This window comes from Watersipora subatra, chromosome 3, assembly GCF_963576615.1.
Source record: "Watersipora subatra chromosome 3, tzWatSuba1.1, whole genome shotgun sequence".
Taxonomy (NCBI): domain Eukaryota; kingdom Metazoa; phylum Bryozoa; class Gymnolaemata; order Cheilostomatida; family Watersiporidae; genus Watersipora; species Watersipora subatra.
This window is the reverse complement of record NC_088710.1, coordinates 42,503,013-42,514,437: the sequence shown is the minus strand read 5'-3', so window position 1 is coordinate 42,514,437 and position 11,425 is coordinate 42,503,013. Positions and strand designations below refer to the sequence as shown.

The 11,425-nt window shown below is 33.1% G+C and overlaps 1 protein-coding gene across 1 annotated transcript in view; it reads right to left on the bottom strand.

Annotated features, from left to right (window-relative positions):
- Nucleotides 1-2,049: 2,049 nt before the first annotated feature.
- LOC137390610 (neuronal acetylcholine receptor subunit alpha-7-like) overlaps nucleotides 2,050-11,425 on the bottom strand; it is a 17,971-nt gene continuing 8,595 nt past the window's right edge. The window contains exons 5-11 of the mRNA XM_068076936.1: nucleotides 10,669-10,928; nucleotides 9,718-9,924; nucleotides 8,885-8,971; nucleotides 7,863-7,972; nucleotides 4,864-5,062; nucleotides 3,048-3,210; nucleotides 2,050-2,215 (exon numbers count right to left, since the gene is read on the bottom strand). Of these exons, the coding sequence (XP_067933037.1) occupies nucleotides 2,050-2,215; nucleotides 3,048-3,210; nucleotides 4,864-5,062; nucleotides 7,863-7,972; nucleotides 8,885-8,971; nucleotides 9,718-9,924; nucleotides 10,669-10,928 (1,192 nt within the window). The remainder of the gene's footprint in view (nucleotides 2,216-3,047; nucleotides 3,211-4,863; nucleotides 5,063-7,862; nucleotides 7,973-8,884; nucleotides 8,972-9,717; nucleotides 9,925-10,668; nucleotides 10,929-11,425) is intronic.

The following is an 11,425-nucleotide window of genomic DNA, read 5'->3' as shown; positions in this document are numbered from 1 at the left end:
AGTTTGGGAAAGCTATGTTATAACGGTTTTGCTTTAATAGTTTTTCATCTGGGAGAGAATATTGTATATGTCATGGTCAAAAAATTCAAGAGTATTAAAATGACAATTTTTTGGCTTTCTCCTTTGATTGATTTTTAGGAAAAATTTTTATGGTGGGAGATTGTTATGGTGATGGTAATGGGTTACCAGGGGATTTTCATTTCAATTGCTCATCTACCTTGCTCATCTATCTTGCACATCTATCTACAACATTATGTGCACATCTATCTACAACATTATGTGCACATCTATCTACAACATTATGTGCACATCTATCTACAACATTATGTGCACATCTATCTACAACATTATGTGCACATCTATCTACAACATTATGTGCACATCTATCTACAACATTATGTGCACATCTATCTACAACATTATGTGCACATCTATCTACAACATTATGTGCACATCTATCTACAACATTATGTGCACATCTATCTACAACATTATGTGCACATCTATCTACAACATTATGTGCACATCTATCTACAACATTATGTGCACATCTATCTACAACATTATGTGCACATCTATCTACAACATTATGTGCCCATCTATCTACAACATTATGTGCACATCTATCTACAACATTATGTGCACATCTATCTACAACATTATGTGCACATCTATCTACAACATTATTTGCACATCTATCTACAACATTATGTGCACATCTATCTACAACATTATGTGCACATCTATCTACAACATTATGTGCACATCTATCTACAACATTATGTGCACATCTATCTACAACATTATGTGCACATCTATCTACAACATTATGTGCACACTGCATAAACTGCATAAAAGGAAATTAATTTGAAACCAGCATTTTTTCTGAACTCTCGATTATTGCTACTGGCTTTCTAATAAACTTCCGTAAAAGCCAACTTTTTTGTTCAGTCATGAAGTTGCTCTAGTACAAAGCTGACTTCATTTAGGCCATTCTACTCCACTAAAATTACTTTGACCTATGTAGCATATCGCTATAGCCACAAATCTAGCCTTGAAGGTTTTGATTGTTCATTCCTACTTTATGTTCCAAGTGTCGAATTATAGTCTGTGTGTGACTTTGTTCGCATTCAGTTGCATCAATTGCATGAACAAAAAACACATCCTTGTAAGCATATAATATTGTATTCTACATCTAAAGTAGGAAAAGGAATGATACGCAATTATCCGGAAAGCTTTTAGACGAAACAAGTAGCTCTGATAAAATAATATAATAGTCAAACATCAAATGCTGATATTGAGTATAATAGATCGAATAGCAAACTCAAAATAAACAAACAACAGTATCATTATCTCCTACGTACATCACCAGCTGTGTTAGCTCTCTCTAACAGAACTGTCTGCTGTAAGTTCACATGACTACTAGACATCTACTCAGAGTGTGCCATCATATAGTTTAGCAAACCAGAAACTATCAAACTTCAAAACATTCTATTGTTCAATAGATGGAAGTCTTTATTTATAGTTATAATTGGTAGCGAGGAGAAATGTCTAATTCTTAAAAACAAATCAGATTTATTGAAGTAGAAAGTTACAACACATTTGAAATTGAAGATTTAAGCTTAGACACTGTGTTCAGTCCTAAACTATGCTATTGCAAAGCCATCCGCCATTTAGTAAACCAGTTCAGACTTTTGGAAAGTCGACAATTCAAACTTCAAATTTTAAACAGCCAAAGTGAATTTTAAATTACAATAACATTGTGTTAACTCTGTATTAACATTATGTTAATGATCATGTAACGTATCCATGGTTTGATGCCATTTAATTTTGCAATAAAGCTTTGGGGATGCTAGTCTCAAGTTAACATTGCACTAACATTGCATTAACCCTGTGTTATGATTCCATTTACACTGTGTAAATACTATACTTCATGTTTAGTAATGGGTAAATCTAATTTGTGTTACCGCTAACATTACGATGTTACTGTTATGTTGCACATCCATTTGCTGTTGAATTATTTGATTTGGTTGAGAGTGAGAGGATGGGTCAGTTAAAAAGGTCAGGAGCAGAGAGTATGACAGAGGCAGCCACGATGACATTGATGATGCCAACAATCCATATGAAGAGCCTGTCAAGCACCATGGCGCACCACTTCCAGTCAGATGAGATCTTGTCATCGTTCGCTTTTTCTTTCTCTTTGGCTGTTAGGTATCTGTTAACAAAGATTTAATGCTTTGGTTTTTGTTGTATTCAATTAGAATAAAAATAGAAATAAGTGTGGACTCAGTACTCTAACTAAAGCTTATTTTGTTGAGTTGCGGATTATTTACGCGGAATGGACTAAAGTCATTATTTCATCCAGTATAATAATAGTCCAACAGGAGTAACTGCTGCCAAATGTTTTGCCGCAATCAAGTTTTGCCGTTCACTTAGTGATTTTGATAATTAAGATTCTTGTCTTCTAATTTAAGGTTTTCTTATATTCAATGGTGAGCAGTGCAAACGCTAAACTAAAGTAAAGCTAAACTACATGTAATATCAAAACCTTCTCATCTGGTGGCTGGTTTTAACATCTCATGAAATCATCCAGCAGTTGATTCTCTCACTAACTACAGGTGTTAACAGTTCATCAGATGTTCTACCGGTTCACACTACTGCTAGTAAGTAGAGCTTAAACTGCTACTAGCCATGTTGAGGCTAGAATGCCTCAGAGTGTTACCATCATCGAGCATTCGTTTGTGAACACAAAGATCAGTGCTAGACAATGCATTTTTATTTTTTTGGTTTTTTTTGTTTTGTTGCACTGTATGTAAAACATTTTTTCTATGAAAATGGTTACAAACTGCCCAATAAAAAAATATATGCATGTTTAAAGATTTAGCCAATAAAAACCCAACAAGTTCTTATACTTTTGTCATCTAGATAACATGTAAATAAGCGGCCTACTAATAGGGGGTGACAGTCGGAGCATAAATAGTGTAAGACATCAACTTCAAGTCAACCAACTAGATATAATTTGAAAGTTGGATGGTAGTTACAGCTACCTTAATTCTTTGAGAATTGCTCGAAGCTCAAGTCTGGCCATAGGCTGAGACGAGTGTGAACCAGCCAAGTTACTGTGATTTGAATGAGAGTTTATGTTGTGGGGGGACAAGGGATGAGCATCCAGTTTGAGAGTGTGATTAGATCCATCCCCGTGTGTACTTGCTGTAAAAATAAAATTTATTAATTTTCACATTCCAAGTTCAGCGTGGACATCTGGCATGTGATAATAACACGTCACTAACCATTCCAAGTTCAATGTGGACATCTGGCGTGTGATAATAACACGTCCCTAACCATTTTAAAATCTAAACAGATGGCACTATCTAACAAAGATTTTGTTAGTTTTTCTACAGTTACTTTTTAGTTGTGCGGTCAGGTTTTCTGGATGTGATTAGTCGCACAGTTTAATACTAAATCGGCCTGAGTTCTAGAAGAGCTCAAGGCCTCATTTCATGTGATGCACAGAAAATAAACATTTTTGTATAAAAAAACAATTTTAAACATGTTTAGAAAAATTGTAATGAAATCTTATTAGAACAAATTGTTTTATTCATTGCTTTTAGTTTAGTTAATAATTTGTGCACTCAATTTAATTTTTTTTTATAGTTATAGCCTCTTCTTACGTATTTTATTCAGAAGCTGAATAAGTCTACAAGTAAAATTATGTTTGCAGTAAGTTTTCTCAAAGTATGTAGAACACTGAATTAACCTTAATGTTGCAGTAAGTTTACTCAAAGTATGTAGAACACTGAATTGACCTTAATGTTGCAGAAGCTTAGCAAAGGTTTGAGTTATAAGATGATTTTTTGCATCTTATAACCAAAACCCTTGTCATTTCTCCTGCAACATTAAGGTCAATTATTAAGGACTCAGAAAGTACCCTCCTTGATCATTTATTAATGAAGTGTCAGATGTCTTGAGAATCTCTAACTGAGACTCCTAAGAAGAGAGGAGATAAGAGCATCACAGGATAAAAGGTATCATGTTCACGCATTACATTATCTAAATAAAAAGCCCTTGTAATCCTTTTGCGTGTGTATACATCGGTAATTTGCTGCTTGAAAGGACGTCTTTCATGTGATTTGGAATTCGATGCGCAAGGCCAAGCTTATTGCAAAAGTAATAGAAATTGGACGGAAGCCTAGAATATCCTGCTGACATTTCAACCTCAACACTGACAAGGAAGAACTAGTCTCTTATATAATAAAGATTATAGTGAAGATTATTATCACAATTTTGAAAAAAAATTCAATCAACTACTGCAATTACAGTATTTTCACTAACACAATGCATCTATGAAAAGAAAATAACTCACTGAACCTGGGCTAATCGAACAATAAACTCAAGCTATTTGTAACTAGTTAAGCAACTTGCTGACAATTTTTATGGTCCAATTTGACAGAAACATTAAATTATTTACATATTCATTATTTGCCATGCAAATATAGGCTTTAGGATCACATCTAGGGGAGACCTTTGACAAGCAGATAAACGGAAACTTTAAAGGTGATTAATAGACATTGATTTTCAAAGTTCCGGGAAGGCATACCTGTATGCCATTTGTATGGCGAGCAAGACAACTAATGGTTATTTATATGTAATAACAGCTGTTTTTAACAATTTCACAAAGAAACTCTTTTCAGTAGAAAATTTGCAACAGTGCAAAACCAAGAGATAAAAAACTAAAGCGTTTTGCCGATTTTTAAAGTGGCATCATTGGGCATGTTCCAATGTCTCAAGTGGGCTGTCAAATTAGTCTGTTAACAACTTTAAGGAGCAGATAATTAACATATATAAATCTTTTCATTATATTACCTCCAATGCTGGCATAAAAATTTTCGTTGTCGACCTCTTGTTCGCGAATGTTTGCAAGAAGACTCTGCGATGTGTTAACATTAAGCATTTGAATATCAGACTCTCTCTTCCACCATCCTTTCTTCTTACAGGGTGGCTCAGTACCCGGCCTTCGCATTCTAAGAATCCAAGCTAACCATTCACCAATCACCACTTTTGCCTGTAATCCAAGAGTTTTTTAATTTTGTGTTATGTGCTATCCTTACAACACATACATGTAGTTGCTGTCATACCGCTGTCTCTCCGTATTTAGAAAAGACCTTCAAATAAGTATGCTATTTAGAGAAAAACTGCAAGAAAGTTCAAAATCTACTGTACATGTATATATGTATTTATATTACACTATTTTTATATGGTTCTACAAATTTAAATATTAATTTTTCAACTTACAAACATGCACAACAAATAGCAAAACAGTCCAATAAAAATATGATTTTATCATAAATAAAAAGGTAAGAGAGTTCTAAAGTTTGGTGTTAATTTATCAAAGGATGGAAGGTCTTGCTTGCTGCATTTGTACAACTTACTGGTAGTATGTAAATAACACATGTATATAATTATATGTACATATACACATACACATACACATACACGTACATGTATATCCAAAATTAGCTGGTGAGATTTATCTCTATGATAGCAGCTTAAGGCTGGCTCATCATCTTTGTGTTTGTGTAAAATAGATCAGACCTGATTGCGATGTTTACAGGTAAAGATAGTAGAGGTACGGAAAACTTTATTGGGAAATACTAAAAAGTATTTGTCATTGAGCATATTCCTAACATTAGTAATGCAATTATGTGATTTACAGCCAAAATTTAAACTTGGTGCTGTGTATAGACCATAGTATGACTTTGCATTTACAAATTTTTTGTGGCCAGGAAACAACAGCATAAGAGCTTTTGTTCGATAGGGATTTAAGAGAAAGCCCAATAAAAGTATCAATTATTTTAATATTTTCCTGTGATGTAGTTTTGGTTTTTTAACTGTTGAAAGTTCTTTGCAAAGGTGCCGTGGTTCTTTACTCAAAGGTGCCGTGGTTCTTTACTCAAAATAGTGTGACAAAACTTTGATAAACATACTATATGATGCCCCTCAGTTAATGGTACGCTTATCTTATGTCCCTTTATTGACATGCTGTTTTATTTTAAGGTTTGACAGCCATAATATTGAACACTCGCCTGCGTCTCTAAACCTTAGTGCATTGTCATATAAAACATCACTGCAGCTAAGAGAGTTTTACTAGAAACAGCTGGCAGCATTATAACTCACTTACATGTAATTAGATGTAAGTATGTTGTTGTCTTCATAACTCAACAGTTGCAAGCAACAAACTAATCTTACTCTCTTATGAGTTGTCTTCTTATGCTCATAGTCCCACAACTCCCAATATTTGATATTTTACATGTAACTTGTATGTCATTTAAACACTACCAATTAGCTATACAAATACTACAAGGAAGATCTTGTATCTATTTTTCCATAAATCAATATTTAATTTTAGGAGTTGTTCACCTCTTTATTTATGGTAAAATAATATAAATCAGGTATTGATTGCGAATGTGTTTAGGTTAAAAAATTATAATTTAAAGCTATAAAACTATATATACATATAGTAATATCCATCGTATATACATATAGTAATATCCATCGTATATACATATATAGTTTACTAAATTAAAATTTTAACTGTCTTAAAATGTTAACTGATACATGTACTTAGTAATGGTATACTTGTGTAAACTCTTCTAGGAAAACCATTTTTAATTGATAAAAATCCTAAATAAAGGAATTCAGCAGTATGAAGCTGATGAAAAACAATCTCACATTTTTAAAAGTATTTTTGAGTTAACAATTTTTTGGTGACAGAGACTATTTTTGCCTCTTTACCTAACAACTCTACTAGTTTATATAACTCCTCATAATATGAAGATAAAACAAAACTGTGCGCCTGCACTTCTCTGAAAGCTTACAGTCTGAGAGGTTTAGTGATATCAGAAACAATATAATTGGTAACATTCTTTCTTGTAGTTGTCAATATCAGTCAGCATGTAAAATCTTGTTTGAGGTTACAGTAGATACTTTTATAATGTAAATATTTTATAACATAAATTCAACATAACATAAAGAATTTATATAAAGTTTTTGCTCCATAATATGTAAAAAATTGTACATTACATGAAGCATCAAGTCAGTACAAGTTTTAAGATTTCATTTGAAAAGCAAGAGTTCCCTAGTTAGCCTTAAACATATCGATCTCTCTTGCTGCACTTGCGAGAGAAAACAACCTATAGTAATATCTTTATTATATATCAGTACCCTAGCAGCCAAGTACTCCAAAGTGATAGAATAGATAGATCATCAGCTAGACTGATATATCACAGGGTGCAGCCAAACAGTTATTCAGAAATACTTAAAAGCAGTTGACAGGTGCATTAGGGTTTCAGTCTGCCAAGCTGACTATATTATAGGCATTGGCCTATAAAAACTTTTGCATCATAAACTTTGCTGTTTGGAAAAAATGTGAGGAAAACGATTTAAATTTGCAATGAAAGTGTGTGCTTCCATTAATGATGGATCTTAAACTAGGCGGAAGTGACAAAAAAGAGATAAGCTGTGAATACAAACCAATAATACAGTCATTAAATTGAAAAACTAATTGAAGTTCCTTTCCTTTTTGAAAAACCGAAGGGGTGAGTTTAGGAGGTTGTAGGAGTGAATAACGTAATTTACATGTATTTTACTGTTCGTATAACGTAAGTTCTCTATAAGATAAACGGTCTCAGAACGATTATTTACGTTGTGAGAGCGTCTACTGTATTTTGGAGCAAAAATTTTGAAGGCTATGAGCCAAACCAAATGCAACGGCCTTCATATATTAATTAGACTAGCATTATTAATTAGCGCTTAATTAAATACCTAAGAAAGTGCCATATTATTACCAGTAACTAAATACTTACAAATTTTGACATGGTGTGTGTTTCTCCTGACCGATGATGAAAGATGAGAGAAGTTATGGTTGCTACCACTGAGAGGGCTGTCATCGCCATGATGCCCATGAAATATATCGCTGCAATAAACTTTGCATACTAAGTAAAATTATATCAACAGCGGCGGAAAACTTATAATTAAAGAGTGAATATTTCTTTTAAAGATGTGTTAATTTGTACCGGGATATCTGCCCTCAAATGTCAGAAGGTGTTGGAGTAAAACTGAGTAACGAAAACGCATCGAAATACGGAATTTTCTTCTAATGACATTTTCTTTTGTATCTCTTATAATGTTCATTATTTAATTTGTGAAGGTATGTTATTATTTTATTGTGTTTCTTTTTAATTTATAACTGTCAGTGTCAGTGTCAGTGTCAGTGTCAGTGCCAGTGTCAGTGTCAGTGTCAGTGTCAGTGTCAGTGTGAGTGTCAGTGTAAAGCATTACTCTCGTACATATCTTTCCTCAAATGTTCTGCTTATAGTATCAGTATGTCTTGCTTTAATATTGCACGCAGTCGTAAGCTGTTAGTAAACGGTAAGTATCAGTATGTCTTGCTTTAATATTACATGCAGTCGTAAGTTGTTAGTAAACGGTAAGTATCAGTATGTCTTGCTTTAATATTGCACGCAGTCGTAAGTTGTTAGTAAACGGTAAGTAATTGCAAACAATTTTAATCATAAGTATATTTACTGGCTGAACAAAGGTTTATCTGTTTTTTTCCAATTTGCTATCAGCTTTATTAAATGTGTCTTGCAATGCGCTCACTAGTTTGGTCCTTGAAAAAACAAGCATTATTTATTCGGGGAAACTAACAATTGTCCTTTTATCTACGACCTTATATGGTGCTTTATTGGCACAATATTTAATTTAACAATATATGCTTAGCAAGAGTAAATTTTTAAAAATCGCTTTTCAAGTTTAGATTCAATTTTTGTAAATTATCAGTCATATTCACTTCTCAGGATTGTCAAACTAAACAGCAATAACGTACCTATCAGTGGAATTGCTTCAGAAGTTTCTGGCAGTGTCTCACTAACTATCATCATGAAAACAGTGAGAGACAGCAGCACTGTTATACCTGAAGAAGGAACCATACACACGCATGTACATTCATACAACATACATTCACTTCAGAAGCTAATAATTACAAACTGTCAGTCAAACTTATATTTACTAAATTAAAAAATTTTACAATTTGCACTATAGATAAAACATATTTGTTACAAATAATGTATTCATGTTCTTAAAAACTTTGCAAGTACGTGCGAGTTTATACTGATAGATACATGTGAAGCATGCCGACACTCACTGTTTGAAAGGAGTTTTGAAAAAAAATTTTCTTATTTATTTTGTCGGACCAAAAAGTTACATTTTAAAATATCCTGCAGGCAATTATTTAGTAACCCAAAAGGTGCATGTTAGAAAATTGCAATTTAAAATGTTTTTAAAACATTTGCAAAGAGATTCTGAGAAATTTCGACAATTAAACTTTTTTAATAAATGCTATTTTTTATAGTCTTTTGAAAGTTTATTTAGTTTTTACTAAAAATTTTGTTCAAAATCACACAGTGGTAAAACTGGAAGTATTTAAACAATATAAGAATTATAAAGGCGTAAAATTATTCACTTTAGATAATGGTTGCAGTGCGCTAGTGTAAACAAACAAGTGTTGTAGCTTGCGTCAAACTTATCATTAATGTCTCTCGGCTGGTAAATTCAGTTCTATTAAACTAGAGTTTACTCTTATCTTATGTTCATGCATCATGATTGTTATTGTTATCTATCTCTAGTTTTTATAAAAGTTTATAACTTACTAAATGACACCTTCTCTCCAGCATCTCACCTTCTCTCCAGCATCTGGCGGTATACAAAAGGTGAATAGTCCAAGAAATGCAAAGAGCATACATGGAGCAACAATATTTATTAAATAATAAAGTTTCCTTCTTTTTAGCCGCAGAGTGTAGGTTAGATCAACAAATGGATTTTGAGGGCAGCATTCATAGGTGAAGACATTTCTTTCCGCTGGAAATTCTAAAAAATCAAATTTACTTTATTGAGCTTAAATTGTTTTCGTTAAAGAGTTAGCTATTGCAAAGCATTTCGGATTTATCTTCTATATGTTCACAATAACACAACTCCTAATATTTGCAATAGGCTGACATGTCCCATGCTGTTTGATTTCACCAGGTATGTAAGTTATATGCCAAGTGGATTCGTCCAAGAGTAAATGATTAACCTCTATCTGAGGTTGTTATATTGGTTAAGTAAAAATATAAATAGATTCTTTCTGAGATCTTAAACAACAACATAATTTATAAATATCATATTTTCTTCTTCTGAAAACATAATACTGAACATGCAAGCAAATACATGTAAATCAAATCAAAACTAAGCGAAAGTCTCTGTGTATTTGATGAACTCGACAATATTAGAGAAAAATCTGTAGTAAATTGCTAGATTAATTGTAGTAAAAAATACATTACCTAAAATTTAATATATTTATTTTAAACTTTCAGTTGTCTATTTTGATTTACTATTGCCATTACATTTAACTATTGAAAAAATCTTGCGACTAAATCTTAAGGTTTAGAACTTGTGCTAAGGTTTAAAGCTTGTGCTAAGGTTTAGAACTTGTGCTAAGGTTTAGAACTTGTGCTAAGGTTTAGAACTTGTGCTAAGGTTTAGAACTTGTGCTAAGGTTTAGAACTTGTGCTAAGGTTTAAAGCTTATGCTAAGGCAAAACTTAATTTATAACCCAACTAGCAGTGATAGTACCTATGATATCCCATTCGCCATTCATAGCGAATCCTGCTGTACTGCCTTCTGGTAAACCATCGAGAAACCGCAAGTCAATCTTTGTGCCATCATAAGTCCATGAGCCAAATTTCATGGTACATTTCTGTTGATCAAAAGGAAACCATTTGATGTCGATATGACACGTAGACTTGAACATTCCTGGTGGAATCTGTTCAGCAGAGCCGTCGTAGTCTACTCTCACTCCTGATTGGTATTTGGCGTCAAATGCATCGGCAGCGCTGAAAGAACAAGTTATCAACAGTTTGCTTATATATTCTTATTGTGACTATGCTTAGTTTACTAAGGCCTGAGGCGGTGTATTTTAGCATTAATTGCGAGCAAGGTCACTTTACTGTTGACATAAGAAACTTTGAAATTGCTCTAATCTAGTCACTCGGTTTAACATGTTGAGTAGGTTTTCTAATGAGTCAAAGACAGCCATAACTCCTTAAAGTTTGTCAACCAGTTGCACATAAAAGTAATTAAAAATTTGATTTTGACTACAAAAATATTTTGAATAGAACATTTCATTTCTAAAAGCATGGAAAATAATTACAGTAAAAATGTTAGGTTTGCGAAACCAGTTTATGCATTTTCACGATGTTTCTATTATATATACTCAGGAAGTTTGAGTGAGCCATGAGAGATCGTCAGATGTGCCAATACAGCGAACGACAATGCTAAAAGACTGGAAGGCAGTCGATCGGTGCAGGTGTTCAAGTGTTGCTGTCCCAAG